At 32.6% G+C, this 18208-nt stretch overlaps 1 protein-coding gene and 1 long non-coding RNA gene across 3 annotated transcripts; one reads left to right on the top strand and one right to left on the bottom strand.

Annotated features, from left to right (window-relative positions):
• Window positions 1-1118: 1118 nt before the first annotated feature.
• barr (non-SMC condensin I complex subunit H) lies at window positions 1119-6091 on the top strand. Of its 2 annotated transcripts, XM_014235066.3 has the most exons (5): window positions 1119-1472; window positions 1760-2326; window positions 2406-3258; window positions 3840-4600; window positions 5167-6091. In XM_014235066.3, exons 2-5 carry the CDS (start codon window positions 2009-2011, stop codon window positions 5509-5511), a joined length of 2277 nt encoding a protein of 758 aa, XP_014090541.3. In that variant the 5' UTR covers window positions 1119-1472; window positions 1760-2008; the 3' UTR covers window positions 5512-6091. The 2 variants fall into 2 exon arrangements, with proteins under 2 accessions (XP_014090541.3, XP_014090540.3); XM_014235065.3 differs by lacking the exon at window positions 1119-1472 and having other exon boundaries at window positions 1554-2326.
• On the bottom strand, window positions 3888-5197 carry LOC138856279 (uncharacterized). Its single transcript, XR_011395443.1, has 2 exons — window positions 5110-5197; window positions 3888-4903 (listed from the first exon to the last, which is right to left on the bottom strand). It is a non-coding gene; the product is annotated as an uncharacterized lncRNA (long non-coding RNA).
• Window positions 6092-18208: the final 12117 nt, after the last annotated feature.

The following is an 18208-nucleotide window of genomic DNA, read 5'->3' as shown; positions in this document are numbered from 1 at the left end:
CTAAGGAGGCCTCAAAAATGAAATTTTTTTCTTAAATTGTCTTTTATTTTGATGCGAATATTATGTTTAATAATATGTCTGGTAAATAACGTTAAAAGCTTGTTTAAAATTTCCCTCCAAATAATGTAAATTGAATTTATGATGTCTGAAAAAAGAGATTATATTATATTTAGAAATAAATATTCCTCACAACTAACATATTTAAAATTGGTGCACTGATCGTTTTGAAATTTGGACCACTATTTCTATACATGGAGAGTTTGTTTTTTCAAAATTGTTATTATTTTCACGAAAAATCGATTTGTTTTTATTTCAAAGTGCTCCCAAAATGTGAAATATTAAAACTTTAAAAAGCCCCCCAGCGTTATCCGAGCAAAACCATTATCTAACGACATAATTTTGATTTTTTCCGAGAGGCTTCAGATTAATTGCTGCCATTGCCGTGTTGTTTTAATATTTCTTCATGGAAATTTAATGTTTTAGAAACATTCAGCTGCCAGTTACTAATATCTTTTCTAATTCAAGAATATTTGTTTTATTTTTTCTTCTTAACAAACATAACAATTTTGAAATCTAATGTTGAGTGAAACTCACTATATACTTGAAAATTTCGTTCATCATTATTATTTTAATATTGTAATTAGACATTGCAATCAGATACAAGTACGATCGTTTGACAGTTGACTCTACGTTTTGAATCTATTCTTGTTTGTAAACAAAACTCAATTTGTTTTAGTTGCAGTTTCTCTACGTATCGTTTTTCTTCTTTTCTTCATCAACAAACCATTTTGTTTACAATTCGTCAGGGTGGTAAGTATTAAATAAACGCACTATGAAAGTATACTATTCAATTTCAGAATTCTTGTCTGTTATTATTTATGGACTAAAATGTTAATTAAGTGCTAAGAATTACCAATGCATCTAGATTCACATTTATTATGCTAAATATATTATGGATGCATGTAAATACATCACTACAACTCGTATGTGTGCGAAATGCTCACCGCAAGATGACGCTGCTAAATTATATTTTATTATGATTAAATATCATGCTTGTAAATTTTATCAAGCATATTATACATTTTATTAGTTATTTTCAGACAAGCTATGAATCAATATATCCCACAATAAAGCGGAGAAAACTTTCACAAAAGTATTGTTTTGCGTGAACGCACTCCTTAGAATTTGAAATTTGACTTGATAAACGTCAACAGCGACACACTTTTGTGGCGTCAGATTAACTTTATTTGAAAACAACTGAAATTTCGTATAGCAAACAATGCCAAATAGGAGCAACTACGAGCGGGCAAATTACGCATTTAATTAAGATAAAAATATTCGGACGTGAAATTTTTCAAATTGTCATTGTAAAATTTTATATTTCCTAATAAATTTTGTGAACAAAAAGTATTACAGTTCTAAGAATAATTGTGAAATTGCGAATAAGAAAATCACTAGTTGTACGTAAAAAAGTGAGTATTGTTGTTGTATTTGCACTGAGTGAGTATTCTTGTAAACGCAGTAGTTCCACGCTCAGCGAATGCGAAAACAAAAGATGAGCACATAAAATATTGAAAAAGATGAACACGATGGACAACAAGCATAAAGACAGCGAAAAAATGAACCGAATTAATGGATTGTAGAAATGAGTCGTTTTTAGCTCATTAACTATTAGCTATTTATTGTATTATTTAGTTAAATTTTTCCTTTAGTTCGTGAACGTTCAATGACAGTACCTACTATCTGTATGAATTCACAGTACGCGAAAGTGACGACATCGCCTGGACGCTCGTCTTTGGCAACAACTGTCGGACATTGGAAACAACAACAGCAGAAGCAGCAGCAGGTTCAGCAGCAACAACAGTTGGTCAATAATATTTTGGTACAGCCTATATCAGTACAAACAACAACCGTGGTTCAACCGCGTAAGGTAAGGGCGCAGGAAGCCAGTACCAGTGGCTTCGTTGGCGCAGAAAAACTCAACCATCCAAATATTGCTACGATACACATGACGCCTACCACAGATACGCCATTGCGGCGTTCCGAAGTGGGCATATACCGTGAAGGAGCGCGTAATGTCAACACAAATCTGTTGGCTACACCTTTAAATGATGATGATGAGGAACGTCGACAGGCGCGTCGGCGCACTATGTTACAAAGTAGCAGCGGGCGCGAGTCCATGTTCGAAGATAATGAGACGTTGAAGAAATGTTTGGAAATTTATAACGGAAACAAACTTAGTAAGGATAATGCGTGGTCATTGTCGTTAATTGATACGCTATCTACGCTACTCGATCGCCATCACAAGTCGTTAAATAATTTTAAGGTGAGTGTATTGTTTGTTTTTAAATTTAAATATGGTATGAACGGATTTTTGTGTTTGTTTTATGTATATATGTATGTAGGTGGCTGGCTCTTCATTAGAAGCTTCGTCCAAAGTTTATGGACTTCGTGTCGACTCTGTACACACGGACGTGTTACGTATGTCTGCAGGTCTAAATGCTCAGAAATTTGCTGATCGTCAGGCGCAAAGTGATGATGATGACAACGTGGCAACGGGTGGTGAAGGCAATGCAGATCCAAATGCTTCCGCCGCGGTCGTGAATGAGAATGGTGAAAAAGTGGTTGAAAAACCCAAAACCAAGCCGAAACGTACGCGTCGTATTGTGTCAACAATCACAAAAAATAAGGACACATTAAATGCGCGTTTAGATACAGTACCGTTACAGGATCCAGTGTTTGGTAAACTCAATACTATCGTTGGTTCAATAAATTCCTCAAATCGACTAATGAATAACATCTTATTGACTACCGAATCTGAGTTACGGTTACGTACAACATTTCGGTTTTGGGATGCACAAGCATTAGAGGCCGGTTGTGATTATACAGAGGCGCCGGCACCTGAAAATACGCCTGCGGAAATACCAGCGGACGCAATGAATTGGGCACCTTGCGATCGCTTAGTGCAAATAAAACAAATTGATGAGTTGCAACTACGACCGCTGCACACTGGATATGTGATCTCCGATACACCTGAGGCTATACCAGACAATAATGATAACCCGGAAAGTCTGCGTAGTAGTTTGGATGTACCGTTTGAAGACGGTCCATTTGATGGTGGTAATTGTGGTGATGGTGGTGGTGAGCATATGTCCATGGCGTTTGATATTAACGCGGAATGTGAGCCACTGCCATCACTAAATGATCAACCCGCTATGCTGGATGTGGACTATAATGATTTCGAGGAGTTGACTACAGGTAATTATATTTGTACACAAGAAAAAACATTAGCTTTGGTTGCGCCGACACTTTACAGGTGCATTTTTACAGCATAAGAGGGTGTATAAAGTTTTTGTGTTATTTTGATCGGCCAGTTTGTGTATCAGCTATATGGTGTGTTTTGATTGACCAGTTTGTATGGAAGCTATATAATATAGAGATTTGACCTGAATAATTTGATCTGAGATTGTAGCGTCACCTTAGACAATAATCTATGCCAAATTTCGTGAAGATACCCTCTCAAAAAAAAAAAAATCCATACAAGAACTTCAGTTTGTATTGCAGATTTGGCTATAGTTTTCCGATATTGGCGATTCTGACAAATGAGTATTGGGGAGAATATGACATATGCAAAATTTCAGATCGATATCTCAAAACTGAGGGACTAGTTCGCGTATATATAGACTTTGATTATTTATATATATATTGTGAATGTTGCAAACTTCGCGGCAAACTTAAATACCCTATTCAGGATATAAATATAAACAAGATTTAAATAAAAATAAGTACAACTAATTTTTTAAACGCTACTTTATTATTATAATTTTTTCCTTCTATAGAGGAGCGTACTGCTATAAATAATTGTCGAGGCCTACGCAAAGCACCAGTTTTGCTGGAAGATTTACGTCCGGTTGACGCAACTTCAAAACTCGAATATTCATATCGACCACTAGATAAAATATCTCAATTTTGGGCCGGTCCATCACATTGGAAATTCAAACGTGCACGACCGCGTCCATCTACGGCGCCGACATTACAGGGTGTAAATAATCAACGGGCACCAGCACGTCGTGGTCATGCTCTAAGTAAGAAACGTTCAAAGCAATTGAAATTTGAGCAGGAATTCGACGATATTTTCATTAAAATAGACAAGTACAAAGCACGTAAAGCAAATTATCATAAAAAATGGGATCAACGCAAGCTAAAATTACCGACCGATTTGCAATTAGATTCGGAAATGTTTAATAAATTTAAGTGTGCGCCGAGCGCCGTAGTGCAACCGGTCGTTGAAGATGATGACATTGAGTTGGCCGGTGGCGATGGTATACATGGTAATGATCATGTGGGTGCAGCTGATGATCATTTCGGTGATCACGATGATGGCGTTTGTGTCGATATGGGTGGTGGTGATGCGGGTGGCTTGAATAGCATGGGTGGAAATGCTAGCATGGTTGGTGACAATATGGGTAACGCTTCGCAAAATGTTTTCAGCCACAATGATGAACTGGAGCCGCCAAATTTAGATGGCGTTGGTGATGATAATGCTGCGAACAATACGGTATTGGAGATCGCAACAAGTTTTGATGGTGCGCCAAGTCAGGTGAGTGCCACTAAATGTCCTATATATGTAGTGTCAGTATGATCAGAGTTGTATTCAGGAGTTAGGTGTAGTTAGTGACATGAAAAACTTTCAAAATAAATATTTAAATAATAATAACAATTTTTGCCAGTAAATTATTTTATTTTATAAAAGTAAAAATATAGCATCATTAAATAAGGTTTCGACTGGACTTGATAGAAAATTGGAAAACATTTAATAATTTTAAAACTAATGGTCGCTTGTGTTAATCCAGTTCCAACTGAAGCTCCTTGCGGGGACCATCAGTAATCCTTTGAGATTCATCTAAAAATTAATCGGAAAAAATTAATTTTATCAATAGATAATCTAGCGCCTGATCGAAGTTTTTTTTCTTTTAAATTAACAAAATGGCGACATCAGGAAAATTTTCCAGATTTTTGGGAAAATAACTAACAATTAATTGTTTATAAAAAATTGAAATCCTGCGATTAAGCACTGGTTTTTAATGTTTGAAAAAAACAAAACCTAACTCTTCATTTCTCATCTGAGTTAATTAGTGTTTTATGCTTTTTATTTACAATCCACAGGTCACCAAAATCATAGTGCCCTTTGCGAAGCGTGCCAAAGTTATCGATATGAAAAATTTAAAACGTTGCTGCACACAATTAATAAATAAGCAAATCAAGGAACCAACGCCGCCGGAGCAGATACCACAACATCCAATTATACAGGAGGAACACTTCGTAGCGGGCATGGCCAGTTTCAAAGACGTATACGAACACCTGCCTGACATATTGTCCCAAAATATGGTAGAAGCGCTTTCGCCCTCTATTGCTTTCTACTCAGTGTTGCATTTAGCGAATGATTTCAATTTACGTCTGATACCACAACAAGATTTGGAAGATTTCAAAATACGACAATTAATGGATTGATAAACTGTTTATGCTTAGAATTGGTTGTTGTTGATGTTCATAATAATTGCGGTTTAATGACGATGACGATAAATTGACTGTGCTATCCCGTGACCAGTGTGCGTGTATTAAAGCAATTTCAAACGCCCACCTTAACAAAACACAAAAATCATTCAAAACTAAATTTTTTTACATTTGTAATGAAAGCCTCGTAAATCCCCAAGTAATCGTGAGATGTACGCAGTTAAAAACAACAACAACTACAAAATAATTATAGTTTTTAAGTCACTCTAATCATTTACTTAGTTCATTTTGTTAAGTACACTTTCTACGAAACTATATACATTATTATTTTTTTTTCATAAATTTTCAAAAAGCGGACTCCTATATATAAATTTGTTGTATTTCATTTGACTTTATGACCAAAAAGAAACATGCCAAACAATCTAAAAATATTATTCTTTTGTTGCAAATTTAACAAATTTCTCCTGTCTAAATCCGTTGTTTTTTTTGGGTACTTAGTTAAATTTTGTATTCGAATACAAAAAGAAAAAAATTAAAAAGGAGTTATTTACACATATCTATGTAAGTGAAGTGATAATATTTGTTTCATTTACTCTACAAATACAAATATTTTTGTGTGTGTTAGCATCAAGCAAAACGCAGAGTGTTTGCAAATTGCGATCAGTGTTATCGAAAGCATTTTCGGGCGGAAAAGTATTTACAGTGGTGTAGGTACATTAATATTTACGACAGGCTAATTATGAGTGCAACTTTTTTTTTTATATATCAAAGTATTTTTCTGTAAGTGCCTCAATATGAAAAGCGCTTTTCATGAAAACTAAAATTGGTATAAGATACTTAATAAAAAGGTGAAATAATGGTATGCACAATATATAAATATAAATTTTATAGAAAGAAACCTTAAACTCGTAAACAAAATGCTGAAAGATTGACGTGAAGTTTTGATGTCATATAATTATTCATAACATTTATATTCTTCAGCTGAGCGAAATAAAAGCACATATCACTCATTAATTAAAAAAAAAATAGTCAACTCAAAAAAAATTATAAAAAAACAAAACAAAATAGAAAAATAAAAAAAATTATGAATACAATAAAATTAAGAAAATAAAAAATATATGGATAAAAACTATAGAAAAAAAATTATAGAGAAGTAATACTCCAAAAAAAAAAAAAAAATTGCAGAAAAAGTACAAACAAAAAAATGAAAACAAATTACAAAAAGTTAAAGTGGGAAAAAATGAAAAAAGTTTAAAAAACTCCTTTATAAAAATGGTTATAATGTTATGATTAATTTTTTTTCGCAGTTAAGAAAGAAACAAAAAAATTTATTTTCGCAGTTTCGAAAAAATTTAATAAAGTAGTTTATTTTTCAAATAAGTCGTAAATTTGAGTTGTAGCCCTGCAATAAAAAAAGTTGTGTTTCTTTGATTTTTATCAACATTTTTCTTTTAATAGCCCGGTCAAAATAGACATTCAAGGTTACATAAATTCACAAAGTTCAAAAGTTAGTAAATATGTTTAACACATGATTAAAAATAACATAATGAATTTCTCATTGTTCAGATATGTGGAAAAAAATACTCGATGTCAAATGATCAAACATTTTTTTTTCGTGATTTTCGACGAAACAATAGGTTGTACAAAAAAATTACTTTTGACTAAAATTGTAGATCAAAGAATTACGTACAAAAAAACATCAATAATTTTTCCTAAGACCTATCGTTTTTTATTTTATGTCTAATTTGACCGCACTATAAAGAGGCACAACTTTAAATAATCAACGTTTTTATAAAATATTTTAATTTGTTTAACGCAAAACGTTTTTTAAATTTTTGAGTTGTGACTATTTTCTGTTTAGTGTACGTTAGGTTTTGAAATGCTTTCAGTTTATAAATTCAATATTATTACTTTATTAACATTTTCCAATACATAGATTTACAACTTACATATAATTAATTCCAATATTTTCTTCAACTCTACTTTAATTAGTGCAACTGGTTAGTTTATCTAATTAATTTTTTTTGATAATTTTTTTTAAAACTTTTTTTTGTTTTTTTTATTTATATTTATTTATATTTATTTTTTTTTAACTTTTTGTTTATTTATTGAGTTTTTTGTATTTATTTTTAATATTTATTTATTTATGTTTTTTAATTTTTTTTTTACATTTTTTTTTTATTTATTTATTTATTTAAATTTTTTTTTTATTTCTTTTACTTTTTTTAATTAACTTGTTAACTTTTTTTTAAACTTTTTTTTGTAAAAATTTTGTTATTAATTTTTAAAACATTTCTGTTTTAATTTTTTCACATTTTGTTTTTAGATCTGTGTTTTGTTTGTTTATTATGGTTATTTGGTACTACTTTGACCAATGTTACGCATTTTAAAATATGTTACATAACATTTGTAAAGAAGTTAAAAGTTTCGATTCCAAGTCCCAAATAATTTTTTTTCTTAAAGTTCATAAATATGTTATTAATTAACCTCAAATTTATATCTATAGAAACCTTGTTCTGAACAACGATTTCGGTGGCAGCATGAACTTTTTCTCGAATAACATCATATCAGCTTTTGTACATTTGCAGGGTACCAAAAATTGTAAACAGAACATATTACAGATTTATTTTTTTTTTTTTTTTTACTTTTCTTAGTATTTCGAATAGTCTTCATTAATTTTGTTCTTAAGACCTTTTTTCAGTAAATTTCCAGTATTCAATTTTGTTATTGTATTGCCTCTTCGACAAGTGGTCAATAAATACAAGATTCTTAAAAGTAAAGAATAAAACATTCTCATTCGTTTATAAACACATCAGTTTGCATCCAAAAATTACGAAACAAAACTAAAAATACAACAAAAAAATAAAATAAATAAAAGAATTAGCATTCAATTGGTTCATCATTAAATTGCATTTTCACCGTCCAACTTGAGGTTATTGGTTAATGCACTCGTTTGGCATAACAATTAATGCACGCACTTGTGCATAGCTACATACATAAGTACATACATACAAAAGTACGTACAATAAATTGTGTACTATTATATCATACTCGTAGTACATATGATATACATGCATATTTAAATAATTTTACATATAGTAATGCATATATACTTATACATATATATATTTATATCGACGTTCTCGGTATATAAATTATTATCATTGATTTTGCAAATAAATTTATAAAATAAATCTATTTGTCTTGATATTTTTTATAGTATACGTATATATTTAATTTAATCACTTATATACAAACACTGAAAAAATGACGTCTGAAAAAATTTCCCAAAGTTTTAAAAAACTGTTCTTAAAATTCGTCACCTATTGTGGATAAGGTGTTTGGTCAGGCTACGATTTTCAAAAAAGAATATTTTTGGCTATGGAGTTATATCCATTTGTGAATCGATCGATAATCGAGTTTTTGGATTTGCATGTACATACATATGTATATTTGAAAATATACTTCGAAAATTTGAGGTTGATCTGGCAAATAGTTTTGTAGATATTTTTTCGATCTTAATGTGTCACGTCGTGCCCTGCAATAAGAAAAATTATTGCTCAGTATAAGAATTCAAAACGTTTCTATCTAGAAAAGCATCCTAAAGGACAAACTACTAAGAGGGAGCAATCCCGTGACATCTAAAAGAAAGGACAAAGCTATTTTGATATGAAACCACTGCTTAGACTAAGAGAAGCTAAAAAATTATGTAAATATATGTAATAAGGGACAGAGTTCAGGCATCATACGCAGCAGTATTGTAATCAAACCCCTACTTTTAAAAACACATATTCAAACAAGTAAGAAAGGGCTAAGTTCGGGTGTAACCGAACATTTTATACTCTGGCAATTTTCGACGATCAAAGCCGAGGAAATACTTTCAGTATTGAAAAACTTTATATTGAAAAATTTTGAGAAACAATTCAACATGTATTATGAAGAAGTCGTGAATATATAAATTAATAAACTTGTAAGCGGTATGAAATCAATCGGAAGTTTAATATTCTTATGTAATTCTCATCAATTTTCAATGAGCTAATATTTTGACCCGATTTTATCTAATATTACGACATATCATTAACAGAAATAGATGCTCTATGAATTTTACTAAGAAACCTCACAGATTGATATTAATATAAGGTGTAAAGTCAAGAGGATGTTTGAAAATATTGTCTGATTTCATCCTTTTTACACAAGAGAATACACTGTTATTAGAAAAGGATTCTTTCTGAATTTCATTAAGATTTCTTACATATTGGTCGATAGATGTGGTAGAAAGTCAACCGGAAGCTGGAAAATGCTTATATTAAATACATATGTATATGGGGTCTTTTTTGGACATAAAATAAAATAGCTGATAACCTAATTGATGTTTGATTTGTACACTGTAAAGTGAAAGAATCACATGGAATTTAAAAAACTGTTTTATGGGAAATAGGCGCGGTTGTCATCCGCTTCAACCCATTTCCACAGTTTATGGTATAATAGATATATGGGTAATTTCACACACCAAATTTAGTTGAAATATATCAACTAAGTCCTGACATATATGGTTTCGCCTAAAGCTGGGCGGTGCCACGCCCATTGTTAAATTTTTACACTCGAACCTATAAAGCCTTTCCTTATCATCTTGGTTGTAAAAATTAAGGATTTGGCGCATTTATTCAGTGAGTTATTGCACTTTTAGTAGTTTTTTACATCACCGTTCTATGTACCATATGAAAAGGTGCCAAATAACTTCTTCTTAGCAAGTTTGGTTAAATTAGCTTCAGCGGTTTGGAAGATATGTACATTTGACTATTCAGATGCTCACTTTTAAGAAAATTTTAGCCCACAGGTGTCTCTCGCTACTTTAGTCATATTGCTACTTTAGATTGGTCATTACAGTTACCAGACGTCTATCGAATAGAGAAAGTTTAGGCTTTAATGAAAGCCAAAATATCAAGGAATTGTTTTATTGAATAGTTTAATGTAATACTATTTAATGTACCATATACCATAGCGACAGCAACGTTTGCGGATCCATTAGTTCATACATACATACATATCTAATTACATAAAGACCAAAGAAGCCTTTTGCAAATGCATCGCGGTTGCTATTATAATCACGTTCCAAACATTACAATGCCATTTATAAATATATTTGTGCGTTAATTACTTTATACATATATGTGCACCATACATATGTATGCATGCGGGTGTTTAAGTAAATAAATTCAGCTGGTTGCATTGCCAGCGTTAACATCAGCTGAGCACGTTTTTTATTATTCTAATACAAAGTTGTATGGAGGATATTGCATACATTAAATAATATTTACAAATGGAAGTGTAAAATGCGCATTTTGTTTACTTGTTGACTTGTTGTTCGAGCTAGACGTGAATCTATGCTTACATATGTAAGGTTGTATTTGCGTAGAACATACCCTGCAGGAAACCGTTTTCAGTTTAAATGGATCAGTCCGCATCAAATTCGTACTCTGACTCTTGGAGTAAAAGACGTTTCTATCATCTTTTATTTCCGGTAAGCGTTGTCTATCTAGTCAACACCAAGCAAGGGACCCATACAAGCAAGATAGTTCATTAGCTGGATATTCTATCACTCATTCATTATACTAGGTTTTTCCATTATGCCAGTTGTTCGTTTTGACTTTCTGAAAATTAAAAAATTATTTATTATCCAACGATTTCCTACAGGGCTTGTGTGTTCGTTAACTTATGTATACATATATGTGGTACGAGTAACTATGTAGAGGTTTCGATAAACTTATGCAAAGTATCATAACAGTAAATGTAATATAACCAACTGCGAACTGTAGCACACATATAAGTGTTGCGGGGCTTGAGGCGCCTGAGTGTGAATAAAAGCATAAAAGCGAAACAAAAACACTCTGAAAATTTGCATAAAACACAAATAACTAAACAAAACTAAACTAACAAAGTTTTGCTAATGCACAAAACCGCTAACAACATGTAACAAGATCAATTATAGAAACAAAGCAAAACGCACACATGTGCATACATATAAATATAACATGGAATACAACCAAAGCTGAGCAAAGTATCGGTGACTTTCTGACCATTTCTTGTATTTGTTTACATAATAAGTAAAGTAATATAAGACAAATTTTATTTTATTTAAGTAGATGTCCCGAGGATTATCATATGTAACGTATACGCCACCGGTTCATTGCATTTCCCTGAGCATGCATTCTGATCAAGCTATACATTGAAGACGGTATTTCCACGAAATTTGTACCACTCAGAAGGTAACGTCACAGACCCTATAAAGTATATACATATATAAATGATCACCGTGATGATCTGAGTCGATTTAGCCATGTCCGTCTAACTGTCCGTCGGTATATACGTGAACTAGTTTTTGAGATGTCGATCCGAAATTTTGCACACGACCTCTTTTCGTTAAGAAGCTGCTCATTTGTCGGCACTGCAGATATCGAACCATTATAGGATATATAGAAATACACCTGTGAAGGGTATTATAGCTTAGGTGCAGCCGAAATTAACGATTTTTTGTTTTTGTTGTTTATTGTAAGAGATTTTTACCAAAATATCGGGTGGATAAAGAAATCCGGACAGGTAGAAAAATTCACGTTTTATTATTTTTCTCAAAAAGTGTTTATTGGTTGACAAATTTTTATTAAACTAACTAAAATGATTATAGTACAAATTTTATATATCAGGTTAGTTAAGTCGATCGTAGGGTTGATGATCGATGGATCTCATTTGGACAAATATTTGTCCTTTGTGTTACCCAAAAACTGTGCATCACCTCATAGATCGATGAAACGTTTTGAGCTCACCACAAATTTATTTAGTCGGTCAGTATCAATCCAATGCACTTCGCTAGGTTCTCCAGCGGCGTGACTACTGAAGATACTTCAATCTCAGTCCAGTTAAAGCCGGGCAATAGAAGAGAAAGTGTCAAGATGATTCCATCTTTCTTCATACAGCTGTCAAAATATTTAGTCGCACCGCGTGTTACCTATTGGACAGTGTTCAGTCAGAAAACCTACAAATGCGGCGAGAGTGACTTTTCTAAGTGCAAGTAGTTTGCAGGACCTCTTACGGTTCTGGTTGTTGACCAGTGCTTGTCGAGCTCACAGAAGGTCCATAGGTCCAGCGCTGGAACACAAGAGGACATCGGAAAATCGACTCGAAATTGGATTAAGCGTGTCCTAAATGCCCGATGAAGTGATCTAAATTGTAAGGAATGAAATCGAAGTATTAGATAATCGAAAATATGTGTTAATTGGGATAAATTGTTTCTTACAGACGAACACTTAGTGTATACTCGTTTGAGATGTCTTTATATATTTTAATAATTAGAAGTAGGAATTGTTGCTTCAGTTATTTACATTCATAATACAATTTGTAAACTGAATTTACTTAAATTATGTGAAATCGTTCTTGTGTTTTTTGTATACGCTTATAATTGATTTTATATAGAATGCATTACAACTGTATTGAGAAGTATGAAGAGAAATCGTTTTTGGACAATGAATAAAAATGTTTTTTTATTATATCGATATTATTATACATGTTTACCTTAAAAATAATAAATATTAACAACTTTAAAAATTATATTATTATATTAGTTTGTATATAATATTTACAATATTAAACATAAATTTTTATAAAGATTCTTATACATACATATATCCAAATTATTTTTCTTTTCTATTAATTAATTTAATAGTTTATTAATTTCTTTCATATATTTTTACAATAATGTCTTATAACGATTGTTTTTTCTTCGAGGTATAGAACTTTAAGTTGGCATTACTGTTCAAGATGGCGACCGATTTAACAGCTATGAACAGTGCAATTTTATTTCGAAAATAATGGTTCTGTGCGGAATACGTATAGCGCACTACGTTCATTTTATCGTATGATGCGATGAAGCGCACTTCTGGATCATTGGTCCGTACTTCTTCAAAAAAGATGATGGCCAGAACGTTACAGTCAATGGTGATCGATATAGAGCCATGATTACTAACTTTTTCATTCTTGAATTGAACAACCATGATGTCCAGGAGCTGTGGTTCCATCAAGACGGCGCAACATGTCACACAGCTCGTGCCACAATCGATTGATTAAAAGACGTCCAGATTGGACTACATTCGAGCCTGCCATGGCGGTCATATGCCAGAAATCATATTTGAAATGCCACAAGATTAGTATTCGGATAAATAAAATTCATGTCAATCGAATAATCCATCGTTGTTTTATTGCAATTTAAAGTTCTACAACTCTAAAAATACAGCCTTTATAATAACAAATTATACATATGATTTAAAATTTTTTCATTAGATTTGCCTTAGAAATTGCCTTAAAAAACTGTCAAAATTCCAATACCATTCTAATTGGATTATATTAAAAAAAAACATGAAGAACTATTGCACTACGTCTGAAAACTTTAGTTCGAAATAAAGACACAAATACTGTCATGATAGCTGTGTACTGTCTCAAAAGTAATTGCATTAACATGGGAAGGATCCATGTTTGAAAATGCCCAATCAATTTGTGTACCGGCAGGTGTAGTTGAATATTCTACACCAAGCAGGGAACTAAAGTTTTTTTCTTGGAGCAGATTTCCTGTTGTAGTCCCTGTAGACATTAAACTAATGTTAAAATCTCCAACAATTAGCACATTTTGATTGCATAACTCAGAAGTAAGGACTTCCTGAAGTTCTACAATTAAATGTGAGAAAGCTGAATTTCTGTATAGAACCAGAATATTAATATTGAAACATTTAAACAAAACCGCTTCTAAAACTTTGCGGCCTGAATAAATTTTCTTTATAGCCTTTGGTTCTATAGAGCTAGCAATACTACTTGTATGCTTATTTCTGTTGCTTGTTTCCGTGCAATCTCTTCGGGAAATCATAAAGCTTTATTTCTGTTCAATTCCCTCAGTTCCCTTAATACAGGATCCGGTTCAGAAAACTTGTTAAGGGGAATAAAATTTCCTATGATGAATAGACCTTCTGCAGAAGTTGCTCGACTACAAGCGACATATATTGAAGCTCTAGGCATTCTGAGTCGAGTATGAACTACAACTTTATTATTCCGCCGGAACAACTGGAAACTGATTTCTTTCAATTGAAATTTGTTCATTTCTTTTATATTGAATATTGAAAAGAACTTTTTCAATTAGTGTCCAAGAACTTTTTAGAGGATAAGTTTTTTTGATCGTGGTTCCAAAAATTTAATCCATAGAATTATTGGAAAAGAACAATGGAAATCAATTTGCATAAGTTGTCCAGCTGCCCCATTAACCAAGCCATCACACGTGTTTATATTCACTGTCATCATATATTTGGCGGAGGTTTTTAGTGTCAATTCATAGGGCAATCCCTGCGTTTCAGAAGTTTTGAAAAGTTTAACTCTTTTCAAAATATTCTCATCTTCACTTATACCAATTCCTTTAACTGAGTCTTTTGTAGTTGAAAGAGTAGCTTCAGTTGGGATTCTACTGAGCTTAAGGGCTTTGAAATTATTTGTCTCTTCATTGGACCAAAATAAATGTATGTCATCAAAATTAACTTCTCGAGTTTCAATGAGTGATATGTCCTCATTTGTCATAGTACCAGATGCCATCTGGTTTAATGCAATTGCAAAGGCTTGATCCTCCAGTTGTTTCATTATTTCTGTTAATTCAAAGTATTTAAATAACTCCCACAAAGGGGAACCAACTAAAATGCTGTATGCATCATTGGGATTAGGAGATCTATCTCTAACAGGTGAGAGTTGCTTCAAATCACCAAACACTATAATCGGTATGCCACCGAAGGGGCTCTATTAAACTGAATAACAGGTAAAGAGAATATTGAATGAAGGGTCATTCCACCTATTCCGAATGCTGCTTTACCTGTAGGTGCGCAAAGAAGAACTTTTAAGAAACTTGGATTGGATCCAAGTGTAGAATTGTAACGATAGTTAAGAGCTTGATATATTGCAGATATCAAACGACTCTTTTCTACACCTGCACCGCCGCCAATGAACTTATAAAATGGGCAATTTGCTTAGCTGGTGCATCAAATGTTTCAAATAGGTTTTTTGCTTAGTATTTAGACTTTTAACTAAAGAAAATAATTCCTCAACTGGAATTAAGGGGGGTAGTTTAATAAATCTAATATTGCAATAAGATTCAGTGCCATTATCTGTTAATTTTTCTGGAAGTGCCAACACTCTGAACTCATTTTCCAAGATAGGTAGTTCATTTTGAGCACCTTCCTTTAAGTCTTTTTTCATTACAAAGACTTTCTAGAACATTTTCAAGTTCTCTTTGCTCAAAAACATCATATTATTTTTGATTTTCCTCAATTAAAATACGATGTGTTATGCAAGTATACCCATTATCGTTTTCAATAAGATCTTGCTGTTAATTCCACCATGGATAGTAAAGCATTACCATTTCGCGCATATACTCAACTCTGGTCATCTAAATCTTTAATGCCGAATTATACAAGCTTTAGTAAGCCGCTACCGTCTTTAACAGGCTTGACAACCCCGCTTTCTGGTAAATTATCGTCTTCCCTCTCTTCTTCTTCATGATCACTGTCTTGTGCTCTTTTACTAGATTTAAAATATTTATACAAAATTTTATTTTATTTAAATGCAAAATCAGCTGAACAAAGAGTTTCTAACTGATCGGATCTTTGAACATAACGGTCTAAAATTTCGGCTACGAACACGTTCCTCAGGTCGAGAGGTATTTATAAATATTTCTGCATTACTTGCTCCCGAAAGATGGAACCCAATGTAGCAATATACTGCTTCTTGTGCAGATGTAATATTTCTGTGCCTGATATAAATTTGTGACCTATATGTTTAAGGTTTTGCTTAACAGTATAATTTCCAGCATTTACCTCTGATATAGCTTCATTTAAGAGCCTAGAAATTCCCCTGTTAGACTTGTTAATATAATTAATTATATATGAACAGCAAGCATATTCATCCAGTATATATTGGATATCCATATTTGCTCTATGAAGTTCCAAATTTAGAGGATTATAAACGTTAATAAAACGTTCCTGTAATTTTCTTTTTAGAAAAATTTTGGGTTTTGTTAAACTTGATCTTTTGTTAGCCAAATAGTCATCAAAAGACATATTTATTGTACTATCAGACAAGAAATGTTCAAAATCGTTTAAATTATAAATGTCTTCTATTGTCATATTTGAATTTTAAAAAAGTTTTCCATTTGTCCAACTCGGTTGCGACCTGAAAACTTTCTAAGGCAAATGGATGTAATATTCTTAATTTGTAGCAGTTTTAATTTTTTGTAATCAAAGAACAACTTTGGAATGGTACACGCTCTTCTGTCAAAACGGCGAATTTCAGAACGTATTATATTGCTATATGTTTCATAGCATATACGTTTCTGCCCAGCGTATATTGTTCCAAATGACAACTCTTCTGAATTATTATCTTGAATTATGTCAATTGGTCTTTCTCCTTGACCTAGCGCTATAACTAAATGGTTATAGTCTAAGTTTTCTACAGGAATATAGTCCAAAAGAGTTTCTTGACCGCCTGGATTTAGCTCTGAAGGTAAAAGACCCGTGTGAATATTATTAACTGAGGGATTATTATTTCATGATTCCGCATGAAAAGATTGAACCAATCGGGAATCCTCTTCAGATGAAAAAAACGGAACGTCTTCTTGGTTATTAAATTCTGAAATTCAGTTCTCATTAATATGTATATTGTGCTCACGATACAGAGGGGTATTCACTAAGAATTGCAAAGCTTCCATAATCTTTGCGGGGCGTATGGTATCGATCATGCAATCATGATTGTATTCCAAACTCCTTCTACAGTGCATTTGTATCATATGAGCCTTATCAAAGGACCTTGGTATAGATGTCACAATATTGTTATCAGAAATTGGTGTATTAACAACAGCACTTTTGAGCAAACTCTGAACTTGATATCCTAACGGACGGATTTTCATAAAGGGCAATCTAGGTATTATGAAACATTCTCCAATTGGGGTTAAATCTTTCAAACAATCCGGCATTTCAGGAAAGTCTAGACCGTTAGCTAAACATATTTATAGAACGTTCTTTTTAACAATCGCATTTTTGCAAGTAGAACAAAAATTGTAATTTCCATCTTCTGAAAGAAATTTGTGCAATAAAAAGAAGGCGGATGCAGCATCCGGGTGACCTTGCGCAATAGTTTCGAAATTTAATTTGCGAATTTGGTGTGAAAACCATAATCCGCCGCAGCAAATACATATTTCAGTAAGGCCTTTATTTGTATTTTGGAAATAAATGTTTTTGAAACATCTTAAATTGCCACTATTATCAGTTTCTATATCATTATATTCTCTCGTTAATCGGATTCGTTGAGACTGCCTTTGGTTTTCAATTTGCCTATTGACCGGGTTATCTCTACAACGGCGCACTTGAATGTGTCTAAGACGTCTCAGATTCAAAATTCTTCGTTCCTACCCCTCCTACTAAGCAGTCGACGTTGTGTTTCTCTATCACGCTCCTCTCTCCTTATTTCAGGATTTCTTCTTGCATGTTCTCTTTGCATTTGATCACGAATGCGCTCTAAATTCCTATACTCAGGATTTCTTGCGCGAAGTTCTCTATTATCCCTAGTGTTCCTACTTTGCTCACGTTTCTCTCGACGAGATCTATAATCTCGAGTATTTCTG

Source organism: Bactrocera oleae, chromosome 3 (assembly GCF_042242935.1).
Source record: "Bactrocera oleae isolate idBacOlea1 chromosome 3, idBacOlea1, whole genome shotgun sequence".
NCBI lineage: Eukaryota > Metazoa > Arthropoda > Insecta > Diptera > Tephritidae > Bactrocera > Bactrocera oleae.
Note: the sequence above shows the minus strand (reverse complement) of the source record. Positions and strands in the feature narration are given on the sequence as shown.

What these genes read in the sequence shown, in the direction of transcription:
- barr (XM_014235065.3), top strand. Translation starts at nt 1,727, where the DNA reads ATGACAGTACCTACTATCTGTATGAATTCACAGTACGCGAAAGTGACG. An exon ending in TTTCGAGGAGTTGACTACAG is followed by an intron (nt 3,259 to 3,839) that starts GTAATTATATTT and finishes TTCCTTCTATAG; the next exon opens with AGGAGCGTACTGCTATAAAT. An exon ending in TTGATGGTGCGCCAAGTCAG is followed by an intron (nt 4,601 to 5,166) that starts GTGAGTGCCACT and finishes TACAATCCACAG; the next exon opens with GTCACCAAAATCATAGTGCC.